The 27,498-nt window shown below is 41.5% G+C and overlaps 1 protein-coding gene across 3 annotated transcripts in view; it reads right to left on the bottom strand.

Moving 5' to 3' along the window:
- Positions 1-27,498, bottom strand: part of MRPL48 (mitochondrial ribosomal protein L48) — a 56,614-nt gene that overhangs the window by 13,816 nt on the left and 15,300 nt on the right. For 2 of the 3 annotated variants that reach the window (XM_080817685.1, XM_080817684.1), the window contains 2 exons: positions 16,328-16,416; positions 443-612 (listed from right to left, as the gene is read on the bottom strand). In XM_080817685.1, the coding sequence (XP_080673811.1) occupies positions 443-612; positions 16,328-16,416 (259 nt within the window). Of the gene's footprint in view, positions 1-407; positions 613-16,327; positions 16,417-27,498 lie in introns of all 3 variants that reach the window. The other variant, XR_013967603.1, reaches the window with a different exon arrangement.

Raw genomic sequence — 27,498 nt, 5'->3', positions numbered from 1 at the left:
ATGATTTCATTTACATCATGATCTGGAGACTTAAAACAACAAGACAGAAAATCAATTGTTGGTTGCCAGGGCTATGACTACACCTGGGCACCAGGGAAATTTGGGGGTTAATGGAACTGTTCTGTACTCTGATTGTGCTAAACTATATGCCTAAAAAGGATGAATTTTACTAAATGTAAATTATGTTTCAAAACCTCATTTATATACAAATATACAACTTATATATATTTATGCATAAATACATATAGAATATATATTCATAAATATATATTTATAAATTTCAGTAATCAAGTATATATCAAGTAATCAATATATAAATATATATTTATGAATATATATTTATACAAATATACTCATTTACATACAAAATTTATATACAAAACTACAAAGCAGAGTATGCTACTCACACCAAGAATATCCCATGCAAAGGCCTCCTTCATACCTTTCCTCAACTTTAATGGATAGATGGTTGCAGAGGTTGTGAACATATTGGGCATAACTCTCCACCACAGCCATGTCATATGCAGTCAGGTGAATGTTTAAAACCCCATATTCATAATCTGTCCCCAAATTAATGGGTCTCACTTCCACTTTTGCCCTCTTCTTCTTGGGCTGAACAGAAAACAAAAGGAGAAAAGGAGATAGAAAAAAAAAGAATTACACAAGAAATTCTAATCATCCCATCTTGATATCAAAGAAATTAACCTTTCAAATAAATTTGTCCACCATTTTTCTCTTAGGTTACCTTAGCTTCAAACTGAAGTTCCCTTGGGAAGGAATGGGTAGCTTCCCTTGCCAGTCTGGGCTGTGACATCAGCCAACGAAAGGAGAGGGAATATTGCTGGCATTACTTTAACACAAATACAAGTGACTATCTTCTGAAATTAACTTGTTATGAGACTCACCCCCTTCCCTGGTCCTCAGCTTCCCAATTTTCAAATTGGTGGAGTTATGCCAGATAACAGATTCTTAATCTAGAACCCATTAAGGGATTTCAAGTGGTCTATCAACCCCAAAATTTATATGCAAAATTTTACATGCATGCATATTTTTCTGAAAGAATTCTTAGCTTTAATCAGTATCTTAAAGAAATCAATTGCAAGGAAACTCAGCATTAGATATCTTCCAGCCCTCCTAGCTTTGAAATTCTGCAATCATTTAGTCTTCCTTTTAAGAATTGAGAAGTAGGGCGCCTGGGTGGATCAGTCAGTTAAATGTCTGCCTTCAGCTCAGGTCATGATCCTGGGGTCCTGGGATGGAGCCCCATGTCAGGCTCCCTGCACAGCAGAGAACCTGCTTCTCCCTCTGCCTGCTGCTCCTCCTGCTGTGCTTTTCCCTCTGTCTCTGACAAATAAATAATATCTTTAAAAAAAAATTGAAAGAGGGAATACACTCGAATAATTTTATATAGAAATCACCTCTAGACCTTGAACAAGAATCTTTATATTGGCCAAAAATTAGAGTTGTAACCAGTGATCCAGCTTATCCATTCCATGTTTTGAAAGTTCCAGTAATTATTTTTGCAATGAATACGGACACTACATAGTACTTTGGCATTATCTGCTTTAAAAAAAATAAAGTGTTTGGTTCACTTGGTGAACTATTCATCAAAAAAAAAAAAAAAAAAAAAAGAATTGAGAGGTAGGTAGAGCTCATGGGTGGCACTGTCAGTTGAGTGTCCAACTCTTTGATTTTGGTTCAGGTCCTGATCTAACGATCATGAGACCGAACCCTGCATTGGACTCTGTGCTCAGCGCACCCTGCTTGGGTTTCTCTCTTCCTCTTCCTCTGCCCCTCCCTCCCACCCCACCCCCTCTGCACATGTAAGCTCCCTCTCTGTCTCTCTCTCTCTCAGATAAAAAAAAATTAAAAAATAATTGAGAGATAGACAAATTATTTCTACTTTACCTTTTTGTATTACTTCACCATGTATCAACCTGTGCGGTGCTCAGTAAAAAGTTAAAATGAAGCCTGGGAAAACAGATACTTAACCCAACATAGATCAGGATCAGTAAAGTTTCTCAACTAGAAATAATCTAACCTAAATTCCATCTAGAGGAGGGACTTGTTAAATAAATCAGGGGACATCCATACAGTAGTACATTATGCAGCTCTAAGAAGGAATAAGGCATTTCTTTATATACTACTGTATGGAAAGGAAAAGCAAACTGTAGAATAACATGTCAGAATATTGCCATACGTATTTTAAAAAGGGTGTGTATGCATAATTATATACATATTTATTTGCTTGCATATTCAAAAATACGTCTGGAAGGATGCACAAAATACTAATACCACTAGGAGCTTGTGAGGGAACTGGATAGCTCATACATACAAGTAGGAAGGAGATTTTTTAACTATTTCCCTTTTTTTTTTTTAAAGATTTTATTTATTTATTTGAGAGAGAGAGAAAGCATGAGCGGGGAGAAGGTCAGAGGGAGAAGCAGACCCCCCATGGAGCTGGGAGCCCGATGCGGGACTCGATCCGGGGACTCCAGGATCATGACCTGAGCCGAAGGCAGTCGCTCAACCAACTGAGCCACCCAGGCGCCCTAACTATTTCCCTTCTATATTTAAAAAAAAATTAATACTGTGAATCTTTTGTCAGTTCAAAACTAGAATCTTAAAATCTACTATTTTTTAATTTTTTTAAAGATTTTCTAAAAGATTTTATTTATTTATTTATTTATTTGAGAGAGAGAGAACAGGGGGTTGGCGAAGTAGCAGAGCTAGTAGAGGGAGAAGCTGGCTCCCCACTGAGCAGGGCTCAATCCCAGGACTCTGAAATCATGACCTGAGCGGAAGGGAGATGCTTAACCAACCAAGCCACGCAGGCACCCCTATTTTTTAAATATTTTTTTAATAAAAAAAAAAGATTTACTAATTTATTTGAGAGAGAGAATGTGTGTGCATGTGGGTGGGGGGAGAGGTAGAAAGAGAATCTTCAACCAGACTCCCCTATGAGCATGGAGCCTGATGCAGGACTCGATCTCACAACCCATGAGATCATGACCGGAGCCAAAACCAAGACTCAGATGCTTAACTGAGCCACCCAGGCGTTCTTCCACTATTCTTTTTTGAAGATTTTATTTTTAAGTAATTTCTATACCCAAAGTAGGGCTCAAATTTACAACCCAGAGATCAAGGGCCACATGCTCTACCAACTGAGCCAGCCAGGTGCTCCAAAAATCTACTACGTTCTTAAAAATTTTTTAGTTGTGGCACCTGGGTGGCTCAGTCATTAAGCATCTGCCTTCAGCTCACGTCATGATCCCAGGGTCGTGGGATGGGGCCCCACATTGTGCTCCCTGCTCAGTGGGAAGCCTGCTTCTCCCTTTCCCACTCCCCCTGCTTGTGTTCCCTCTCTCGCTGTGTCTCTCTCTATCAAATAAATAAATAAAATCTTAAAAAAAAAATTTTTAGTGAAAATTTTATTGCAATATAATATTCATACTGAAAAAATGCATATATAAGTACACAGCTCAGTGAATTTTCAGAAAGTGAAAATACTGGTATCATAAGCATCCTGAATAAGAAATAGATCACTATCAACACCCCAAAACTCCTGCCCCCAAACTGATAACCACTATTCTTACTTCTAAAACCATTTGCCTGTTTTTAGAGTTCATGGAAATGGAATGATACATTATGTTCTCTTTTATATCTGGTTTCTTTCATTCATTATATTTGTAAGATTCATCATGTATTAGCTGAAACAATAGTTCTTTCCTTCTCATTCCTCTAGCAGTCTATTGTATGAATATGCAACAATTTATTCTTTTTTACAATCAATGGAAATTTGGGTTGTTTCTAGTGTGGGGCCATAACGAATTGTACTGCTACCCATGGTCTTGTACATATGTTTCAGTGAACACATGTATGCATTTCTATTGGGGATATACCTAGAATCTGAACTACTGACTTAGAGAGTATGCATATGTTCATCTTTAATAAGTACTCTAAAACAGTTTTACAAAGATGTTTCCAATTTAGTATCCCTCGAGAATTAATGAGAGTTCTACATGCTCTACATTCTTGCCAAAACAAAACTTAGTGTAGTCAGGTTTTCTGGTTTTAGCCATCCTGGTTGGTAGGAAGTGATAATGAATTTGGTTTTCACTTGCAGTTCCTTTAAGTCTATTGAGCCTGAACACCTTTCCATTTGGATACTCTCTTTTGCAAGCTGCCTACTCAATTATTTTTTTAAAAGATTTTATTTATCTGACAGAGAGAGACAGAGAGAGCACAAGGAGTGGGAGTGGGAGAGGGAGAAGCAGGCTCCCTGTTGAGCAGAGAGCCCAACAAAGGGCTGGATCCCAGGACCCTGGGATTACGACCTGAGCCGAAGGCAGAGGCTTTAACCCACTGAGCCACCCAGGCACCCCTACAATCCACTTTTAAGTGATGTTTGTGTATGATGTGAAACAGAAGTCAAGAACGTTTTTATTCACATGATCATCCAGTCCAGTTGACATAGCACCACTGCACGGTAGTGTCACCTTTGTCATATAAGTGCACACAGGTATGTGGATCAGTTTCTGCACTCTTTATTCTGTTCCTTTAGGCTGTTTGTCTATCTTTGAGCCAATACCACATCTCCTACTTATTGGAGATTTATAATAAGTCTTGCTATTCGGTAGAAATAGTTCTTTTAAGAAAAAGGGTAAAAAACTCTATTTCTATTTATTTATTTATTTAAAGACTTTTTACTTGTTTATTTAACAGAGAGAAAATGAGCACAAGTGGGGGGAGTGGCAAACAGAGGGAGAGGGACAAGCAGGCTTCCAGCAGAGCACTGAGCCTGGTGTAGGGCTTGATCCCAGGACTCTGGGATCATGACCTGAGCTGAAGGCGGACGCTTAACTGACTGAGCCACCCAGCTCCCCCAAATTCTCTATCTCTTAAGTCACTCCTATTTAACAGCCAACAGCCTAGTGGTTGCCACAGAAGAATGTTCCTGCAGAGCACCTGAAATGGCTCTCTACCATCTCTGCTCCCTAGGTCAGTCGAAGATAGCAGAGGCCCAATCTAGGGGAGCAGAGGAAGGACCAAGAAATGGTCCTTTCACAAGACTGGTGACAGACCCGATCTCACAGGGATGTTCTGAGAACTGAACAAAACACTATGTAAAGTGGTTTATATAATCCATGTCACATAATTTAATACTCTATATATTAACTTTTTTGGCTATTTTCATTTTTTAAAAAGAAACATGTTCTTTTTTTAAAAGATTTTATTTATTTATTTGACAGAGAGAGAGGGCACAAACAGGGGGAACAGCAGGCAGAGGGAGAGGGAGAAACAGGCTCCCAGCCAAGCAGGGAGCCCGAAGCAGGGCCCAACATCAGGACCCTGAGATCACCACCTGAGCCAAAGGCAGACGCCCAACTGACTGAGCCACCCAGGCACCCCTATTGCTATTTTCATTTTTATGTTCCTATCTAGCACAGGGACTGGCAAAAAGAAAACATGCAATGAATCACAATTTTAGAATTTTAGAACTGGACAGCATTGAGAGATTATTTTGTCCCAGTTCTTCATCTTTGCCGGGGAAGAATATGAAGCCCAGAAAGATTAAACATGTCCCCCAGAGTGACACAGCCAGTCAAGACAGATCCTAGGAACTAAAACCCAGACCTTCTAACCCCCAGTGCAGGGATTTTTCCACTGTAGTCTCTGCATTGCTAAACTTTTTATAACCTTTAGAGTTTCTGGATTTCTTATCTTTATGATAAAGATCTTATCCACTCCTCTATTATATAATATTGCATCTTACAGTTTCTTATTTCTAAAGTTCTTTACAGTGGTGGCCATCCCAGGGACCTAGACTTTGCCATGAGTGAGAACCCAGACTCTAGAGACCAACCATCAAAGAATAGGAGTTTGGTTCTCTCTTTTTCAGAGCCTACCACGCTCGTAGCCAAATGCAGTGATCCAGACTTTTCATCAAGACATTCAGCACTGCAGTCAGAGCTGTGAAGAATGCTAACGCTGGAATGCAATGGGGAGCTGCTAAAATTTTCCAGGAGAGAGGGGAGGAGCTTCTCTAAAGCCTTTAGGAGGCTTTTATAGCCAGGGAAAATGCCAGGGCTCTTCAAAGGTGTTGCTTTAGGGGAACAAAACAAAACAGAAAAAGCTGATTCCAGTATCCCTCTTGGCATCTCATTTGTTCTTCTGTGTTGGCCTAGATATGCCTGGACCTTTCCACATTATAAGGACCCCATTGTGACATTATGTTTCGGTTCTGAGCCAGGGTCAGCATACCCAGCGAGGGCTTGACTGCATTTAAGTCACCAGTTCCTATAATTTTGCCTGTACAAGCTTTCTCATATCCATCCCCTCCTTTCTATCCCTACTGCCTGAGTTCACGCCCTTATAACCACCATGGGGAGTTATTAAAGATATCTGTGCAAAGCATGTACATGACTAGAGTCATGTTTGGGGAAGGCCACCCTGACTGCACATAGAGGAGAGTCAGGCAGGAAAGGAAGGGAAGCTAGGAGAAAGGTGGCAGGAACGATGGACTACTGTCCACCATCAAACTTTGGCACTCCTGTGACTGACCTGGATTCAGTGTGTGACAGCCCGGGGCAGCCATTCTTAGATCCCTGTAGGACTGCACTATGATCACCCAAATAGGCCATGGGATAAATTACTAAACCATTTTTGTAAAGAAATGTCCATATTATTATCCATACTTTACAGACAGAAAACTGAGGTCCTCTGAAAGCACATTACTTGCCCAGGGTTACTGGGAAACTTTGCTGGGAAAGAGCAGAAAAAAGAGTCAGATTAGACTCACAGGCTACTATAACAGCAAGGGCTCCTAGAGATAATACAGTCTCTCCTTCTTTCCTTCCCTAATTTTATCCAAGGGGAAAGTTGAGATCCAGAAGGGGGAAATGACTTGTTTATGGTCACAGCAGTAAGGAAATGGCAAAGGTAACCACTTTATGTCCATCCATGGCTGGAAGCTGGTCTGTGGCCCCAAGCCCAGGATCTCTCCTCTAGATTCTGTAGAAGTGATAGTGTCTGCCTATCACTATTGGTGGCATTCTTCATGGCAGGAAAACTGGGAAGGAACAGTATCATCCTAATCTGCAAATGAAAAAGCAGATATGCCTGCAGCGTATTTGGCCTCTAGAAATTCTGGTGATGAAAATTTAAAAATTGACACCTAGGGACCAAATGGTGATGGTACTCTGAACACATAATGAGCTATGAGGTGTACAGAAATCAAGTGACTGTGTTTATAACTCAATGTGCCACACTCAGGAGATAGCACCAGACAGAAGGCCTGGCCCTGACTGGGATGACCAAGAGGCACAGCCTGGTACCACACAAAGCACTGTACTTGGAAGCCAAAGAAAAGCCGACTTAAAGCCTATCTGCTTAGTCACTGGATGACACTGAATGACCTATGTGTCAGTTTCTTCCCCTAGAACACCTAACGTTCTTGTAAAGCTTGAAATAGTAAACTTATGTGAAATGGAAAGAGCATAGACATCAGATGGATTCTGGCCAACCTTGGTTCAATGCTGGCTCTGGAAATTACTAGCCATTTAGGCAAGTCATTGAATCTCTCTGAGTCTTAGAGTCCTCAAACAAGGTCTTTAATAACTAGGATATCTGGGGCACCTGGGTGGCTCAGTGGGTTAAAGCCTCTGCCTTCGGCTCAGGTCATGGTCCCAGGGTCCTGGGATCGAGCCCCGCATCGGGCTCTCTGCGGAGAGCCTGCTTCCTCCTCTCTCTCTGCCTGCCTCTTTGCCTACTTGTGATCTCTGTCTGTCAAATAAATAAATAAAAAATCTTTAAAAAAAAAAAAAAAAAAAAAAAAAAAAAACTAGGATATCTGAGAATTAAATAAAAAATATACCATTTATAATACTATAAAAGGAATAAGGCCTTTTTTTTACTTTCTTTTTTTATTAAGTTTTTTAAATTTCAATTCCAGTAGAGTTAACACACAGTGATATATTAGAGATGTGTATAATAGAGTGATTCAACAATTCTAAACATTACTCAGTGCTCACTGTGATAAGTGAACTATAATACTTTAAAATGGAATAATGCTTTTAAAGCCTAGTGCATAGTAGTTATGACATCTGGTATATAGAAGTCACTCAATAAATGGTATCTTTAAAAAAGGTTGAGTAATGTACACAAATAGGACATCAGTATTACTATAAATTGGAGGTAATCATGTTCCTGGTATTCTATTGGCATGCTTTATAGATAAAACATTTATGCAAAGTGCTGATTCAAGAACTCAGGAAAGACACCAAAGAAACAGTTCCAGGCCTCGAGGAATTCACAGTCCAGAGACAAAGAGAGGAGACACACATGAAAGAACAAATCTCAATTTAATCATAAAGAGCAGCCCACCTCCCAAGGCAAGTTCAACACAAGCCACCTAGCCGCACCATGCTGATTAACTCTCCAGGGAGAAACCAAGAGCAATGACCTCGGGTGGGTACAGCTGAAAGGGCAGTTAGCAGAGACACTTACAAGTATAGAGTCATTACTTAATAAATGGTATCTTTTAGAAAGGGTTGATCTAGACCTGCCTACTCCTCAGGTTTCATGGTCCCTCATCCCCTAGTACCCACTTTAAACTCCAGGATTAAAAAACTCCTAAAAAGGGGCACCTGGGTGGCTCAGTGGGTTAAGGCCTCTGCCTTCAGCTCAGGTCACGATCCCAGGGTCCTGGGATCGAGCCCCGCATCGGGCTTTCTGCTCGGTGGGGAGCCTGCTTCCTCCTCTCTCTCTCTCTCTCTCTCTCTCTCTGCCTCTCTGCCTACTTGTGATCTCTGTCTGTCAAATAAATAAGTAAAATCTTAAAAAAAAAAAAAAACTCCTAAAAGTTTCTCAAATGCATCTTCAGGGTCAGTGTCTCCCCACCTTCACCCAGAAGGCTCCCCCTCCTTGCAGAGCCTTTGACTCTTCACCCCACAGGCATAATGTGAGCAACTCCTATTTATTTTTAAGACTCAGCTCATACTCATCCCGGAAGCCTTCCCTAATTTCTCAGGCTGAGTTAGGTACTATTCTTCGGTGTTCCCATAGCAAATCCTCCCCCTGATACACCACTCTCAATCACATGTACTCATTTATTCGACAAATACTGGCTGCTAGTGATGAGCAAGAGCAGGATTAGGATCAGGGACAGGATAGGAAAGAAGACAGCCATTGTCTCTGCTCACTAATGCTTACGGTTCATCAGGAAAGGCATATACAGAACAAGTAATTATAAGGAGATGCATGTTTTGAGGGAGGAAGATAGAATGTTATGGAATTGTGAAAAAACAGACTAACGCTATCATTATCATCACCATCTACCAGCTCTATGTTTCAGACACTGTGCTAAGTTCTTAAAATTCTCTTATTTAATTTACTTCTCAAAACAACACTGGGAAATAGAATTCCTATATAAAGCCAAGGAAACTGTGGCTTGGAAAAGTAAAGGAAGGTACACAAGGACACACACCTAGTAATCATCAGGGGTGAATCTTTAATTCAGGTGTGCCTAATTCCAAAACATTTCTCTCAACCTCTGTCCTTCCTTTTAAGGAAAGTGTGCGGAGCCTGCCAGTTTCCTCAATATCTACTCCCCCTTTCTCCTTTAATAACATAACTGTTTGAAGACAACTATGGATGGCAAACTTTATTCATGAAAAAATCGTTAAAGAAATCGAAGTAAAAAAAAATAACAGAACTGCTGTATTTTAGCTGGGTATATAACCATTCATAATAAAAATTACATTTCCCAAACAATCTTGCAGCTAGGTATGGTTATGTGACTAAGTTCTGGCCAGTGAGATAAGAGCTTACACACACTATTTTCCCTTTCTCCATCCTGCTTGATGGCATGTGGACATGACGGCTGAAGCGGGAGCAGCCATCTCAAAACTGAGATAGAAGCAGTATGATAAGTGTGGCAAAGCCGAAAGTTGGAATATCTACTTACACTTTTATGTGGAAGAGAAATAAGCTTCTATCTTGTTTATGCCCCTTGATTAAGTGGTTCTCTATATGATGGCAGCCAAACTACCACCTCAATTCCTATAAGAAGGTACTACATTTCATTCATTTCTCTATTTCTCCACATTAAATGTTGAGCTGAACTGAACTGAACTCTGGTTCTGGTTCCATCTTCACCAAATACATGTCACAGAGAAATCATTTATGCCCCTTAATCAGTTTCCTTTTCTACCCTGTCTATCTGACAGACTAGTTGGTGAATCAAATGGCATCGTTTTCCAATTTGTTGGCTGCAAAGAGCCTAAGAAAAATCATGTTTCTCTTTGTGAAACACCATAAATTCCTCATTCCTATACTTTCATCATATGCAAGAATGACTTTACTAGCAGAAAACATGGTTATATTACATAAATGGAGTTCTCTACATCTCAAAAACTATGAATATATATCTGAGTCTCTCTGTTAATATTTGTTTTCATCAAGTAAAAGTGATGGGAGAAAAACTTGAAATTTAGGAAAGTCGATTCATGAATTTAATATCTTTCTAAAATGTGGAAGATTGCCCTTAATACACCTGAGGCGAGGCTCAGCTCGAGAATCACCAATGTTCCAAGGGCATATTGCTTGAGAGGCACCAAGACCATGGATGTGAAGGCACTTTGAAAATGGAAAGGGATCACTGCTATTATTCATATCAAACATGACTCCCTCTAAAACTCTGACATGGTTGTAACTCAGCAGGACAGGCAAGGCAGAATGAGACTGGTGGGCTGGAGATGAGGGCACTCTAATGGCACAGGCTGACTAAGGTCATCACAGGAATCATTCTCTGTATCTGGAAAAGTTCTGGGAAACTCTTGCATGTTCTTTACAGCCCCAGTGCTTCCCAGTGTACCCCAAGCAGCTGGATACTTTGAAGGCCAGTTCATTTTACATACTCAATGTATGAATGCAGGCACCATTTAGGAAATGTTTGTTGAGGTGACCTTCAAAACACCTTCACTGACCCTTTCAGGGAGAATTGCTTCCTTAACTTTGTTCTCTTGATATTTAGTTCATTCCCCTAGTATAGCACTTACCACGTGTAGTTAGTTACATTCTTGAGCACTATCTTTCCTAGCCCACTGTATGCGTTTGGTAGGAAAAAACTGTGTCCCATTCACCCGAGCATCATCTGTGCTCACACAGTGCCTGGCATATAGTAGATGCTCAATAATGGTTCTTCTTTTCAATAAGTTACAGAAGGTAGACTTGAGGGAAAACGTGGACGATAATTTAAAACAACTCTTCCCTAAATCAGTCCTATAACCCATGGCTAGCCCTATAGTTACTGCACTGGCAAAGACCCATCTTTCTGTTCCCAGGAAGCTGGGGCTGTCACCATAAAGTGATTCTGATCTGCTGATTTTTCTGGGAACGATGCCACAGTCTCCTCACAGACTTGTGGCTGTGGGAGCTAATCTATGGGTGTTACAACAAACTAAATAGGTGTCATAAATGACAGACACCTCCTCTATGTCAACAGTGCAAACTGCTTCCAAGAGAAAAGACATCTTGACTCTTAGGCAGCCATTCTATAAAGAGGTCTACATTACAAAAGATACATATTACTCTCTTGCCCCTGGGTCCTAGAAAATAGAACACAGGACAATTATTATAAACTTACAGCAATTTATGTTGTGTCCATCCCATTCTCCCACATCCTCCTCTTGGCAATTTTACTTCTTGGATTGTTATTACCCCAAGACTGAAGGCAGGACAAGAGCTGAGGGCAAGTAAGTGGTCTTGGGAGAAATAACCTGGCACTCTACAAAAATGAAGGACTACTGGGGCGCCTGGGTGGCTCAGAGGGTTAAGCCTCTGCCTTCGGCCCGGGTCATGATTCCAGGGTCCTGGGATCGAGCCCCGCATCGGGCTCTCTGCTCAGCAGGGAGCCTGCTTCCCCCACCTCTCTCTGCCTGCCTCTCTGCCTACTTGTGATCTCTCTCTCTGTGTCAAATAAATAAATAAAATCTTTAAAAAAAAAAAAAAAAAAAAAATGAAGGACTACACATTTATTTCTATGAAATAAAAATCACTCCAAACAATCTGAAGCCTTTTAAATTCAACAGAGTGGGGTGCCTGGGTGGCTCAGTTGGTTAAGCGGCTCAGGTCATGATCCCCAGGGTCCAGGGATCAAGGCCCTCCTCGGAAATCCCTGCTCAGCAGGGAGCCTGCTTCTCCCTCTCCCTCTGCCTGCCACCCTGCCTACTTGTGCTCTCTATCTCTCTGTGAAATAAGTAAATAAAATCTTAAAAAAAAAAAAAGATTTAAGATAAATAAATAAATTCAGCAGAATGATTCAGGGCCCTTGAGAAAATAATGAGGTCTATACATTGAGACACAGCGCTAGGTCTAGAGATGAGCTCTGAAGCATGATCCCTCACTGCCACAGTCAAGCTGGGTCATAACAGCATGTAAGATTACACCAGCAGAAATGGGACAAGGTCTGGGCACTTGGCGCATGAGAATTAACTCTTGTCTTAGGGATGTGGGGCTCAAGAGAGAAAAAAATGGAATCTGGGAGCTTATTTTTTTTTCTAGGATCTTTGTTTAGGGAGAGAAAGGGGGCCTTCTAGCCTTGCTAGTCCAGTTCCCCAATAGGGGAGAAGAAACAGGGACCTGGATAGAGCCTCTGCAAGCTAGCAGATGAGAACTTTCATGTACTGAACCATGCAGGAAGCAAGGAGCCTGCAGCAGCTTTCACTACTATCTGACTAGCCACCCAGGGACAACAAATGACATCAGAGGAAAGTCTACAACCCTAACCAAAGAGAGCATCCCTCCCTTCAAGCAACCAAGGTCATCTGGAGCCAGCTGTTTGCAAAGAGTGGGTTGTGTTTGCCAGCTCTGATTTACAAAACCTTGGGGCAGCTCTAGTAAGCACAGCTTAAGCTCGATCAATATTTACTGTCCTCGAGTTGATGCCAGGCCCTCTGCTGCAAACTGAGGAGAAAGAGCTAGAAGGGGAAATGGTCATCAAACAGACCACTCAAACAGAGCAGTAAGTCATATACAGAGGAAGCACAAGGAACTCTAGGAGCTATGGTAGGACAAGTAATCCAGTGCTGGGAATCCAGGAAGTTTTCTCAGAAGGGAAGGATCATTTTCCCCCTCCTCATCCTGCTTCCTCACTACAAATTAAAGGTTGAGGATACATTAGCCAAGTGAAAAGAGGGAGAAGATATTCCAAGTAGACAGAACAGCCTTGAAAGAGTATATGTTTCATAGAGAAGCTTGTGAGGCCTTGAAACAGTGTGATAATTCGGATAAAAGCCAAGAGGCTCAATGCAGTTAGAGCATTACGCTCTAACTCCCTAGATGGGAGAAGAAACTAGGGAAAAACTCATCCATCCCTGAGATGGGAGAAGAAACTAGGGAGAAATATAAGGACAGATGGCATTAATATGGCATTAAGCTTCCTTTTATAACTACAGAGTGTGTAAGAGCATGGCATATGCAGAAAATTATCTCTTAAGATGGAGGATCCCTAGACACCTGGGTGGCTTAGTCAGTTGAGCATCTGCCTTGGGCTCAGGTCATGATCCCAGGGTCCTGAGATCGAGTTCGGCATTGGGCTCCTTTCTCAGCGGGGAGCCTGCTTGTCCCTCTGTATGTGTGTGCTCTCTCTCTCTCTCTCTCTCTCTCGCTCTGACAAACAAATAAAACAAATCTTTAAAAATAAAATAAAAATAAATAAAAGATGGAGGATCCCAAGAAATTAACAAAAAAAAAAAAACCAAAGAACACACACCCAAACAAAATGAAGTTTATTTCCTACTAATTTATATGGGACTTTTAGAAGAGGGATATCACAAAATAAAACATCTCCAACAACTACTCAAAGGTGTCACAACTCAGAAAGGGTGTAAATCACTCCTTCTTTTGAATTTTAATAGCACTTTGTATCTTCCTTTTAGCACCTGTCACTTTCTGCTGAAGAGTGTAATTATCTGTGTCTAACCTCTAATGATTTACCAGCTGTCTGAGCGTGAACACGATCTTGTTCATTCATCCTCTAAAATTTTATTACAACCCACTCTGAATAGACAAGGCACCCTCAACAATGCCCACCATATGATAGACGTTTGATAAATGTTTCAGCGCATCACAGAATTACATGATATCAGAGCTGAAAGACTCTTAAAGATATTCTAATTTAAGGGCACCTGGGTGGCTCAGTTGTTAAGCATCTGCCTTCAGCTCAGGTCATAAGCCCAGCATCGGGCTCCCTGCTTGGTGGGAAGCCTGCTTCTCCCTCTCCCACTCCCCCTGCTTGTGTTCCTGCTCTTGCTCTCTCTGTCAAATAAATAAAATCTTAAAAAACAAAACAAAAAGATATTCTAATCCAGTTTCTTAGCCTTTATGAAGACTTTGATAAAAGCTATGGACTCTCTTCCCAGAAAAAAATTACACATATAAAACATTTTACAGGGCACCTGGATGGCTCAATGGGTTAAGCCTCTGCCTTTGGCTCAGGTCATGATCTCAGGGTCCTGGGATCGAGCCCCACAACAGGCTCTCTGCTCAGCAGGGAGCCTGCTTCCTCCCTTCTCTCTCTCTGCCTGCCTCTCTGCCTACTTGTGATCTCTCTCTGTCAAATAAACAAATAAAATCTTTTTAAAAAAGTTTTACATATAATTTCAGGGCCCACAACGTCCAGAGGGTTAAAGTTAATTATCCAAAGCCATGAAGATGTAATAAGTGGCATAACTAAGCCTACAAGCTTCCTGGTTCCCAATTCAGCCCTCTTCCCACTATAAACTAAAAATGAACAATTTTAATTGGGTTATTTCCTGCCGGGAGGCTGCCTAACTATAAGCCTCAGATGTGGCAATGATCCTCTCATGAAATTCCCTGCTATAAGGAGGATGCTCAGGAGAACATGGCAAGCTTAGTGACTTTTTTTTTTTTTTTTAGATTTTGTTTATTTATTTGACAGAGAGAGACACAGCAAGAGAGGGAACACAAGGGGCACCTGGGTGGCTCAGTCATTGCCTTCGGCTCAGGTCATGATCCTAGGGTCCTGGGATGGGGGCCCACATCAGGCCCGCTGCTCGACGGGAAATCTGCTTCTCCCTCTCCTGCTCCCCCTGCTTGTGCTCCCCCTCTAGCTGTGTCTCTCTGTGTCAAATAAATACATGGAATCTTTAAAAAAAAAAAAAAAGAGAGAGAGAGAGAGAGGGAACACAAGCAAGGGGAGTGGGAGAGGGAGAAGCAGGCCTCCCCCTGAGCGGGGAGCCTGATTCGGGGCTCGATTTCAGGACTCTTGGATCATGACCTGAGCCAAAGCCAGACACTTAACAACTGAGCAACTCAGGCACCCCAAGTTTAGTGGCTTCTGAGACCCAAATGCGGTAGTATTGACCTCTGCCAAGGAGAGAAAGGGGTGGTGGGAAATGATCATGGTTACATAGAACATTACAATAAACCAAAGAGGAAAAGGTGATGTTGACGTCTCCCTAGGTAGAAAAGCAAAATGTTTCTTAACCGTACTATTTATAGGAAGTGACAGAATCTGACTCAAAACCAGACTTTCTGACTTTCAGGCCGGTGTTGTGTCCACCTCACTGCAAAACCCTCTGCACATGCCCAGAAATCTAACCATAGAAGCAATCCTACAGCTCTAGGAGTCCTAAGAAATGGGCTAAATAATCTTAAAATGCTGAGAACTAACTCCCAGTTATCACTGATAATGGATGCAAGGAATATAAACATCTTTTAAATCTGCAAATACTGTAAAACTATTTGGCTGAAAATACCAATCCGCCTCTACTTGCCACAAACCATTCATTCAACTTAATGAGAATATATCATTTACTGTGAGGTCCATGCTGAAATAAGTACTAAGAAGGTGTTTTTTTAAAGCACCACAAGTAATAAAACCAAATCACTGGCTTTTCACCGCGATAACCTGGTGTAGGGACAAGATTGAGAGCTGGTAGAAACAAAACAGTTCACTGTAGATAATTTCCAAATGAAATAACTGGAGAGGACTAAAGGGGGACCCCAAGGGGCACCTGGGTGGCTCAGTGGGTTAAGCCCCTGCCTTCAGCTCAGGTCATGATCCCAGGGTTGTGGGATCGAGCCCCGCATCGGGCTTTCTGCTCAGCAGGGAGCCTGCTTCCTCGTCTCTCTCTCTGCCTGCCTCTCTGCCTACCTGTGATCTCTGTCAAATAAATAAATAAAATTTAAAAAAAAAAGGGGGGGGACCCCAATATTATCTACCTCTAATGTTATCCACCCTATGCAAGTCCTTGCAAAAGTTGCACACTATCCTCTTCTAAAGGACCCTAGCTCCCTTTACCTCCTGTGGTTTCACTAGGTGCTTGTATCTTCCAATGCCATGGGTAGGCCTTGTCTTGTAGTGCCGACTGGTACTCAGCAGAATGCCACCTAAATGACAGAAAATAAGAAAAACCTGTTTCAAAGCTCCTGCAGGGCAGATCCTCACACATGAGGAGACAAATTCTCCACCATAAGACTAGGAATATGTGGGATAGCAGGCCTCTTGCTGGTTTAAGGAGCCAGGAGCTATTTCTTGATCCTTGGATGACTCGGTTTATCCTCTTTTTCTCTCCATTTGGGCCCTGGACTATATCCACTCCCCACTACCTATCTTCCTTTGAGAAATTGTCTCCTCGTATAACCACTGGTGATAAGAGGACAAAATACATTCTTACAGTGTTCTGGTTTTCACTTGTTCCTCCAACGCCAATAATCCTTTTGAAGTTTTCTAATGTGGATCACACAGAGAAAGAGATGAGTGGCAAATACAACCAGGCACGAGGAGGACCACAGATTTCCACAGTTTTACAAGCCATCTATTGGACTTATCTGTGCTAATAAGGAAAAACCTCCAGCACACACTGCAACCTCCAACACCTCCACACAAATAACAATAAAAACAAAAACCTAAGGTACAGAACAGTGTGTTTGTATACTACTACCAAGTATAAACTAGGATCTCCATACACACATTTATTGTGGTAGGCCCAGACATGCACCACTTGGACCCACCTCCAAGGAGGGACTTTAATCTTCATTATTGTTATCCTTGTTTACAAATAAAGACACTATAGCTCGACACATGAAAAGATGCTCAACATCACTCATCATCAGGGAAATGCAAATCAAAACCACAATGAGGTATCACCTCACACCTGTCAGAATGGATAAAATCAAAAACACTAGAAACAGCAAGTGTTGGCGAGGATGTGGAGAAAAAGGAACCCTTGTGCACCGCTGGTGGGAATGCAAACTGACGCAGCCACTGTGGAAAGTAGAATGGAGGTTCCTCAAAAAGCTAAAAATAGAACTATCTGGGGAGCCTGGGTGGCTCAGTTAAATGTCTGCCTTCGGCTCAGGTCATGACCCTATGGTCCTGGGATCAAGCCCCATATTGGGCTCCCTGCTCAGCAGGGAGTCTGCTTCTCCCTCTCCCGCTCCTCCTGCTTATGTTCCCTCTCTTGTTATCTCTCTCTGTCAAATATATAAATAAAATCTTAAAAAAAAAATAGAACTACTTTATGATCCAGTAACCGCAGTGCTGGGTATCTACCCCAAAAATATATAAACACTAATTCAAAGGGATACATGCACCCCTATATTTATCGCAGCATTATTTACAATAGCCAAATTATGGAAACAGCCCAAGTGTCCATCAAATAATGAATGGATAAAGGACATGTGGTGTATATACATCTATGTATATACATATACACAACAGAGTATTATTCAGCCATGAAAAAGAATGAAATTCTGCCATTTGAAACAACATGGATGGATCTAGGGTGCATAATGCTAAGTGAAGTCAGTCAGTCAGAGAAAAACAAATACTACATGATTTCACTCATATAAGGAATTTAAGAAACAAAACAAATGAGCAAAGATAAAAGAGAGAGAGAGAAAAAACAAGAAACAGACTCTTAACTATAGAGAACAAACTGATGGTTATCAGAGGGAAGGTGGGTAGGGGCATGGATTATATAGGTGATGGGGATCAAAGAGAACACTTATCATGAGTATTAGCTACACTGGAATTAAAATTAAAAACAATTAAAAAAAAAAAAAGGAGGGGCGCCTGGGTGGCTCAGTCTTTAAGCGCCTGCCTTCGGCTCAGGTCATGATCCCAGGGTCCTGGGATCGAGCCCGGCATCAGGCTCCCTGCTCAGCGGGAAGCCTGCTTCTCCCTCTTCCACTCCCCCTGCTTGTGTTCCCTCTCTCGCTGTGTCTCTCTCTGTCAAATAAATAGATAAAATCTTAAAAAAAAAAAAAAAGGAAACCGTAGCTCAAAAAATATGGACAAATGGCCAAGGTCATCCAGCAAGTAAAAGACAGAACTGCAATTTAAACCCAGATCTACCCAGCTGAATGGCCTATGCACACAGGTGAATTCTCATGACATCTGAATTTCTGGAATATAAAATCTAGCTAGATATGTACTTCCTAGTTCAGATTTCAGTTCCTCATCTCTGTCCTCCCACTGGAACCAGCCCCACACAGTTCTTCTGTCTCTCTTGCTCATTCCCTACCTTCTGGAGAAGTATTAGTACTAGGTTCTGATCCCTTTCGTTCCAGCTCCTATGGTCCTGCCATCATCTTCCCAGAGCCACCATTCTATGGGGAGGCTAAACAGCAAATAGTGTGGAGTGGAGAAGTGAAATATTTCTTAGGCTTCTCTTTCTAAAATGGGCTTCCAGGGGCGTCTGGGTGGCTCAGTGTGTTAAAGCCTCTGCCTTTGGCTCAGGTGATGATCCCAGGGTCCTGGGATCAAGACCCACGTCGGGCTCTCTGCTCAACAGGGAGCCTGCTTCCCTGCCTCTCTGCCTACTTGTGATCTCTGTCAAATAAATAAATCTTTTTTTTTAAGATTTTATTTATTTATTTGACAGAGAGAGATCACAAGTAGGCAGAGAGGCAGGCAGAGAGAGAGGAGAAAGCAGCCTCCCCGCTGAGAGAGAGCCCGATGCGGGGATTGATCCCAGGACCCTGGGATCATGACCTGAGCCAAAGGCAGAGGCTTAATCCACTGAGTCACCCAGGTGCCCCAATAAATAAAATCTTAAAAAAAATAAATAAATAAAATGGGCTTCCAAGCAGGTCTGTTCTATGCCAGAGCAGTCAGAGATTGGCTTCAGAGCCAATCCTGCCTTTATAATTCACATTGTTTCATCAAAAGCAATTGTGGCATCAGAGTCAATCCCGCATTTATAACCCACACTATTTCATCAAAATAAACCTGGACATCGTGGGTCCTTTCCATGATATGCATTAGCCCACATTTACTACATGCCAACAACTGTACAGACACTGGGACAAAGATGACTAGAATATGCTACTTTCCCCGGAGAGACTCAATGTGTACTAGGGAAGGATGGTAGGAAAGCACAAAATTACCTTACGGTGCACAAATTCCTTTAATAGAGATGAGAGCAAGGTAGTGAATGCCTGGAGGAAGGAACAATGAGCCTGCCTTGGTGTGGGGAGGTAGTGGGTAAGGGGAGTAGGTTCAGAAGAGGTAACAGATGAATTCTTGCAAGAGGAGTAAGAGTTTACCATGCAAGGAAGAAGAAGGTATTTTTGGCAGAGGTTACAAAAGAGCAGTGAATCCAGCTGAGGTATCTTCTTGGTTGCTATCCCAATTCTGTCTTTCTAAATCTAAGACCTTGGACCCTTTGAGCCTTCAGGTTCCAACTATGCAGCACAGAACTGACAGTCTAGTGGGAGGAGAAAACTAACGGAACAATCACAAAATAAATATAAAATTACCAATTGTGATGAATGAAAAAAAAAAGCACAGAGGGCTATAGCAATAAGACTGGTGGATCTATTTTCGACTGAAGTATCAGAGAAGGCCTTCTCTGGAAAAAAAAGGCAAGGGAACTGAGACCAGAGTTCAGAGGAAAGTAGTGGTTATCCTCAGGGAGGGGAAGTGGCTAGAAGGCAGGAGGAGAAGACTCACTACTTATTTTATAGTCTTTTGTATCATTAAAACCTGTTCCAAGTACATGTATTATTTATTCAAAAAAATAAATAAATAAACTGAAACCTGAAAGGCAAAGAGGAATTTATTAGGCGAAAATTTGGAGGATGAATGTTCCAGGCAGAGGGAATAGCAGTGCAAAGGCCACCTATTGGCCTGTTCCAGGAAAAGAAAGGGGGTCAGTGTGGCTGAAGCAAAGTGAGAAGGGCACAGAGTATACCAGAAACCAGAGGAGTGAATGGGAAGACCCCACCCTAGGCCTTGTGAAGGGTTTACATTTCACACTGAGCAGCTGTAAGCAGGGAAAGGGTATGTCTGACATGTTTTTAAAAGATCAATTTGGGTGGCTCAGTGGGTTAAAGCCTCTGCCTTCGGCTCAGGTCATGATCTCAGAGTCCTGGGATTGAGCCCCACATAGGGCTCTCTGCTCAGCAGGGAGCCTGCTTCCTCCCCCTCACCGCCCCCTCCCCCGCCTCTGCCTGCCTCTCTGCCTACTTGTGATCTGTCTGTTAAATAAATAAACAAAATCTTAAAAAAAAAAAAAAAGACCACTTTGGAAAGGTGAGTGAGAGAACGGATGGGTTAAGAGATTCAAGGGGCAGCCTTGGCTAAATTGTTGGTAATTTCACTGTATCCACATCCCCCTCTCTATTCCATCCTCTACAGCTGCCACACTGATCCTTCTAAAACACAAACCTAATCACGTTCTTCTCTTTCATTAATTCAACAATTTATTCATTGTACCCACATAATTTTTTTAAAGTACTTAGTATGTGCCAGGCACTGTACCAGGCACTACAGAGACACCAATGAATGAGGCAGGGAAGGTCTTGGCCATATTTCAAAATGTTCATACTCCTTAGGTAAGCATTTCAGAAGCCTGATTCTATAATCTACTTTCAACGACTTCATCTCATTCTCCCACTCCTCCAGGCCTTTAAAACCTTGCTCCTCAGCCACAGAGCTATACTTGCCATTCTATATGAACCGTGCAGTCGCTATGCCTCTGTGCCATGCTGGGCAGTAACCCCTACTGGCACTGCAACTCTCCGACTGGTGACATCCTAGCCAACCTCCAGGGCCAGCTCAAAAAAACTGTCTCCATGAGGGGTGCCTGGGTGGCTCAGTGGGTTAAAGCCTCTGCCTTCGGCTCAGGTCATGATTTCAGGGTCCTGGGATCGAGCCCCGCATCGGGCTCTGCTCAGCAGGGAGCTTGCTTCCTCCTCTCTCTCTGCCTGGTTCTCTGCCTATTTGTGATCTCTGTCAAGTAAATAAATTAAAAAACAAAAAACAAAAAACTGTCTCCATGAAACTCTTCTACTGCCCTAAACGTTCAAAGATCATCGATTCACTTCACTGTTATAGCTCTCTGGTGCCTCCACTATATAGTAGAACATTTTATATAAAGAAAACTCAGATGCCAACCACCATCCTTAAGTACACAGAAACTCAAACAAACCCCCCCATGGTTTCAAACAGCAGAACCAAAGGTGATCTTTGAGACAGTAACACATCTTAGGTGAAAGCACCAGCCTGTCTCAGCCTCTCTTCTGCCAGAATTCCTTGGCAAGGAAGCATTTTCAAATCCAGTTTAGGGCAATCCCTATAATTAGAGCAGCTGGTTAATTAAGAAGCTGGTTCAAACTACTGTTAAATTAACCATTTTCCCCCTTAAATGAAAGGTTTTGGTCAAATTACCAGTGTTTAAACTGCTTAATTAGCCTGTTGTTTATGTTATAAAATTTACCAGTTTGAAAGCCTCCGATTTCTAGTAAGTTCAACAGAATTCTTCCCCTGCTCCGTGTCGTCAAACTGGATTTCCTGCTGTCACATTAGCACTGTAGCCTCCTAAGAGGAAAGGCAACTCTTTTCACTGAAGACATAGAACTCCAGGGTTTCAAAAGGAGGCTCTGAAGATCTTTCAATTAGTGCAATTATAGGATGTAATCACATATTGTCTTCTCCCACATCACATCTCTTTTCTTTATATATGCCAGAGCCAACTGTCCTTCAGTGTCCCTGTTTACTAAGCTGGGAACTAAACCCATCAATCCAGGATGCGGGTAACAATGTCACTTTAATTATTTCTCCTTCAAAATTAGAACAGGCATTTTTAGCAGGGCTATGCTGCAGAAATAGGGGGAAACACTGCGGTAGCCCCAGTCAGAATTTATTACAGGATATTCTCTCCATTCAGTAGACTAGAAGTCCCTTACATACCACAAGGGCAGGGACATCCAGGCACCTGGCAAATAATATGTACTCAGAAATTGCCTTTTTGAGGCACCTGGGTGGCTCAGTCAGTTGGACATCTGACTCTTGATCTCGGCTTGTCTTGCACTCAGGGTCATGAGTTCAGGCCCCACACTGGGCTCCATGCTGAAAGGTTCTTAAGACATTTTACCAAGACAGCCTGCAATGATTTGGCCCTGGCAGCTACCCATTTTTGTCAAAATCTCCTTACAAACTTTTTCCAGGTTTTTAATTATAGTACACCTAACTGCTTGGATTTGAATGTGCCACGCTTCTCTGATTTCTACCTTTTGGCTCATGCTGTAATGAGAGGACTCTGAGTTCTCACTTAACCACTTCAGATCTCTTTACATATAGGTATATATAAATATATATATATATGTGTTTGTATATATATATATATTATTTCTACCTTTCTATGTATGTTCAAAACAGTAAGAAAAAGGCAGTCACTACAACCACACCCATCTTTTAGAGAGAGCAGCTGGGATGGTACCCAGGCCCACAGAGAGTAAATTGGTAAAGGCTGGAACAGGGCACTGCTTCCCACTCTTCTTTTCTGAAAACCAATATAATTCAATCTTGGAATTTCTGACTTTAAGGATATCTCAAAAAAAAACATAATAAATGCCAACAAAACTATGTCCTTTCAAGTAGAATTATCTTGGCATGCCAACACTGGTGAGTCACCTTGGGCCTTCTAGAGGGCCTTCTGAGATTCCCTGACAACAAATGAAAAATGGGCAAAGGAAAAGATAAATGGCCAGTAAGTGTATGGAAATATGGTCAACCACTAGTAATCAAAGACATGCAAAATACAAATACAAGGGATGGCATTTTAAAACTTAAAATATTACCAAATATTAAAAAAATAATAATGCTTAATATTGATGAGTGTATGAAAAGGGATTCTCAAATACCAAAGAATAAAATAACGCAATCTTTCTGGAGACCAATTTGGTAATACACATCAATAGTTTTAAAAATGTCCATTTCATTTGACCCAACAGTTTGACTTTTAGAAATGTATGCTGAGTAAATAATCAGACAAGGGTATAAATACTGATGTATGAGGAAGTTTATATAGTGTTGTTTACATTGAAAAATCTTGGAGACAGCTTGAATTTCTCCAAATAGAAAACTGTTTTAGGGGCACCTGGGTGGCTCAGTTGGTCGAACATCTGACTCTTGGTTTCAGCTCAGGTCATGATTTCAAGGTTGTGGGATCAAGCCCTGTGTTGGGCTCTGCACTCAGCGTGGCACCTGCTTGAAATTCTTTCCCCCTTCCTCTACCTATCCTCAGCAGGGAACCTGCTTCCCCCTCTCTCTCTCTGCCTGCCTCTCTGCCTACTTGTGATCTCTCTTTCTCTGTCAAATAAATAAATAAAAATCTTTAAAATCTTAAAAAAAAATAAGAAAAAGAAAAACTGTTTGAGTAAATTATTTTATTATTCCCCACCTCTCGTTTCAAAAGGATCCCCTCCCTACTGGATTTCCTCCAACAGGTTTTAACATGCCCTATTTGATCCCAACTTTAAAAACAAAATAAGGGACACCTGTGTGGCTCAGTGGGTTAAAGCCTCTGCCTTTGGCTCAGGTCATGATCTCAGAGTCCTGGGATCGAGCCCCACATTGGGCTCTCTGCTCAGTGGGGAGCCTGCTTCCTCCTCTCTCTCTCTCTGCCTGCCTCTCTGCCTACTTGTGATCTCTGTCAAATAAATAAATAAACTCTTTTAAATAAATAAATAAATAAAACCAAAACCCCCCTCAGATTTAAGTAGTTCTCAAATACTAAAATACTACAAAATTACAGTAACCAATACTATCAAAAAAAGGTTAGTAATGGCATCAAATATACAGACAAATCAATGAGCAAAATATTAAAATAATCCCAGATCTATATGAAAACTTCGTATATGATAAAGGTGACTTTCTCAAACCTAACGGAAAAGATGGATGTTTCAATAAATGTTAAAACAATTACTAAATAAACAAATAAATGTTGAAACAATTAAGTACTCATTTGGGGGGAAAAACTGCATCACCACTCACTTCTCATTCCAGCTGCATCACATGTATAAGGGGAAAAAAATACCAGAAGATAACATGAGGGATTTTTTTTAAACTAATCTTGGAATAGAGATCTTTCTAAGCAAGAAACAAAATCTAGATATCAAAGATTAATAAACTTAGCTTTATAAAAACATAAAACTTCTTCTCAATTAAAAAACACAAGAAGTCAAAAGACAGATGACTAGAAGCAATTCAAAGCAGAGGTGACAGAAAAATGCTAATTTCCTTAATATGTAAAAGCTATGTAAAAAAATCTTGTAAATTAAGAATGAAGAAGCCAGCAACCCAACAGAAAAATGGACAGAAAGTATAGACAGACAGTTTGCAAGGAATGAAAATAGCCAATAAGAATGTGGAAAGATGGGGCGCCTGGGTGGCTCAGTGGGTTAAGCCTCTGCCTTCGGCTCAGGTCATGATCTCAGGGTCCTGGGATCGAGCCCCACATTGAGCTCTCTACTCAGCGGGGAGCCTGCTTCCACCTCTCTCTCTCTGCCTGCCTCTCTGCCTACTTGTGATCTCTCTCTCTCTCTGTCAAATAAGTAAATAAAATCTTAAAAAAAAAAAAAAGAATGTGGAAAGATGAAAAAAAAAGAATGTAGAAAGATGATAAATTCTCTCAAGAAATGCAAATCATAAGACATACCTTTTTTACTACCAAAAAATAAGATGTTTTATAAACCCGTTTTCTTGTTTTTTGTTTTTTTAAATATTTTTATTTATTTATTTGACAGATAGAGATCACAAGTAGGCAGAGAGGCAGGCAGAGAGAGAAGGAGGGGAAGCAGGCTCCCTGCTGAGCAGAGAGCCCGATGTGGGGCTCGATCCCAGGACCCTGAGATCATGACCTGAGCCAAAGGCAGAGGCTTTAACCCACTGAGCCACCCAGGCGCCCCTAAAACCCAGTTTTGACCAGAAAATAGAAATGTAAATTAACACCACTTCTCTGAAGGGCAATCAGATGATACTTACCAAAAATTTTAATCATAATCCATTGACTCAGCAATTTCAATTCCAGGAATTTATCTTATAAATGTACAGGAACAAATTCACAAAAATGTGTAAAGATGGTTGCTGCAGCATTTTTGAAATAGCAAAAACTCAAAGAACAACCTAAATGTCCAGCATTAAGAATACTCATACACACACAGTATATATTCACATAAACATAAAACTTCTTATATATATATATATTTATTTACTTCTTTGTCAGAGAGAGAGAGAGCGAGTGAGCACACACACACATCAGAGGGAATGGCAGGCAGAGGGAGAAGCAGGCTTCCTGCTAAGCAGGGAGCCCCATTCGGGGCTCCATTCCAGAACCCTGGGATCATGACCTGAGCCGAAGGCAGATGTTTAACTGACTGAGCCACCCAGGTGCCCCTGCATAAAACTTCTTGAAAATTATACAAGAAATTGCTATCAGTGGGTATCACTGGGGAGTAAGACTGGGAAATAGAAAATTTGACTTTTCATCATATACCTTTTTGTACAGTTTATTTTTATCCTATGCATCCATATAAATGCATTTACAATTCTTACAATTGATAATTTTAATAGTAATTTTTTAAAAAGTTCCTCAGAAAACATACAAGTTCAAAATGAACTTTGCCTCTAGTTGAGGGTAAGGGATGAGACCAAACCCATGGAATAAGAGCACCTGAACATAATCTCTCTTTATTTTATTTATTTAAAGATTTTATTTATTTATTTGACAGAGAGAGACATAGTAAGAGAGGCAACACAAGCAAGAGGAATGGGAGAGGGAGAGTAGGCTTCCCGCTGTGCAGGGAGCCCAACTCGGGGCTCAATCCCAGGACTCTCTGATCATGACCTGAGCTGAAGGCAGACACTTAACGACTGAGCCCACCCAGAAGCCCCATAATCTTTTTTTAAAACAAAACAAGGAAAAAAAATAAAAAATAAAACAAAACAAGGGCACCTGGGTGGCTCAGTCGGTTAAGTGTCTGCCTTCAGCTCAGGTCATGATCCAGGGTCCTGGGACTCAGGACTGAGTCCCACACAGGGCTCCCTGCTCAGCAGGGAGTCTGCTTCTCCCTCTCCCTATGCCCTCCCCCCATTTGTGCTTGCAAGTGCTCGCTCTCCCTCAAATAAATAAAATCTTTAAAAAAAAAACAAAAAACAGGGGCACCTGGGTGGCTCAGTGAGTTAAAGCCTCTGCCTTTGGCTCAGGTCATGATCTCAGGGTCCTGGGATCGAGCCCCGAATTGGGCTCTCTGCTCAGCAGGGAGCCTGCTTCCCTTCCTCTCTCTCTGCCTGCCTCTCTGCCTACTTGTGATCCCTGTCTGTCAAATAAATAAATAAAATCTTTAAAAAAAACAAAAAAAACAAAATGAGTATCTGCCAAAATGTTAGTAATTGCCAAATCTGGGTTTATTTGACATATTATATTTTTTCAGTCTTATGTGTTGTTTTTTTTAATCTTTCCAAATAAAAAATGTAATTAAGAGGAAAAAAATGGGGGCGCCTGGGTGGCTCAGTGGGTTAAAGCCTCTGCCTTCAGCTCAGGTCATGATCCCAGGGTCCTGGGATCGAGCCCCGCATGGGGCTCTCTGCTCAGCAGGGAGCCTGCTTCCTCCTCTCTCTCTGCCTGCCTCTCTGCCTACTTGTGAGCTCTGTCTGTCAAATAAATAAATAAAATCTTTAAGAAAAAAAAAAAGGGAAAAAAATGTGAAAGAAAACCTTTCCTGGGGGTGCCTGGGTGGCTCAGTGGGTTAAGCCTCTGCTCGGGTCATGATCTCAGGGTCCTGGGATCGAGCCCCGAATCGGGCTCTCTGCTCAGCAGGGAGCCTGCTTCCCCCTCTCTCTCTGCCTGCCTCTCTGCCTACTTGTGATCTCTGTCTGTCAAATAAATAAATAAAATCTTTTAAAAAATGACTATAAGCTTCCAAAAGACAAGGACTGTACCCTCTCAATTTTGTACCCCCAGCACCTAAAACATATCCTCATATAATAAATGTCTGTTGGGAGAATTAATAAATAAAAAGAAGCCCATATTTTGAGATGCTGGGCTTTGCAGCTGGTAGAAATGGTGACCCTCTACATACTAATGCCATTTTCTGAAAAAATTAACAGATGTAAAACCTCTTCTGTACTGCCTGGCATAAACGACCCACTCAGTAAATGTTAGCTTCCTTCTTGTTTCCCAT

The sequence above is a fragment of the Martes martes genome (assembly GCF_963455335.1).
Source record: "Martes martes genome assembly, chromosome: 10".
In the NCBI taxonomy this organism is placed as follows: domain Eukaryota; kingdom Metazoa; phylum Chordata; class Mammalia; order Carnivora; family Mustelidae; genus Martes; species Martes martes.
Note: the sequence above shows the minus strand (reverse complement) of the source record. Positions and strands in the feature narration are given on the sequence as shown.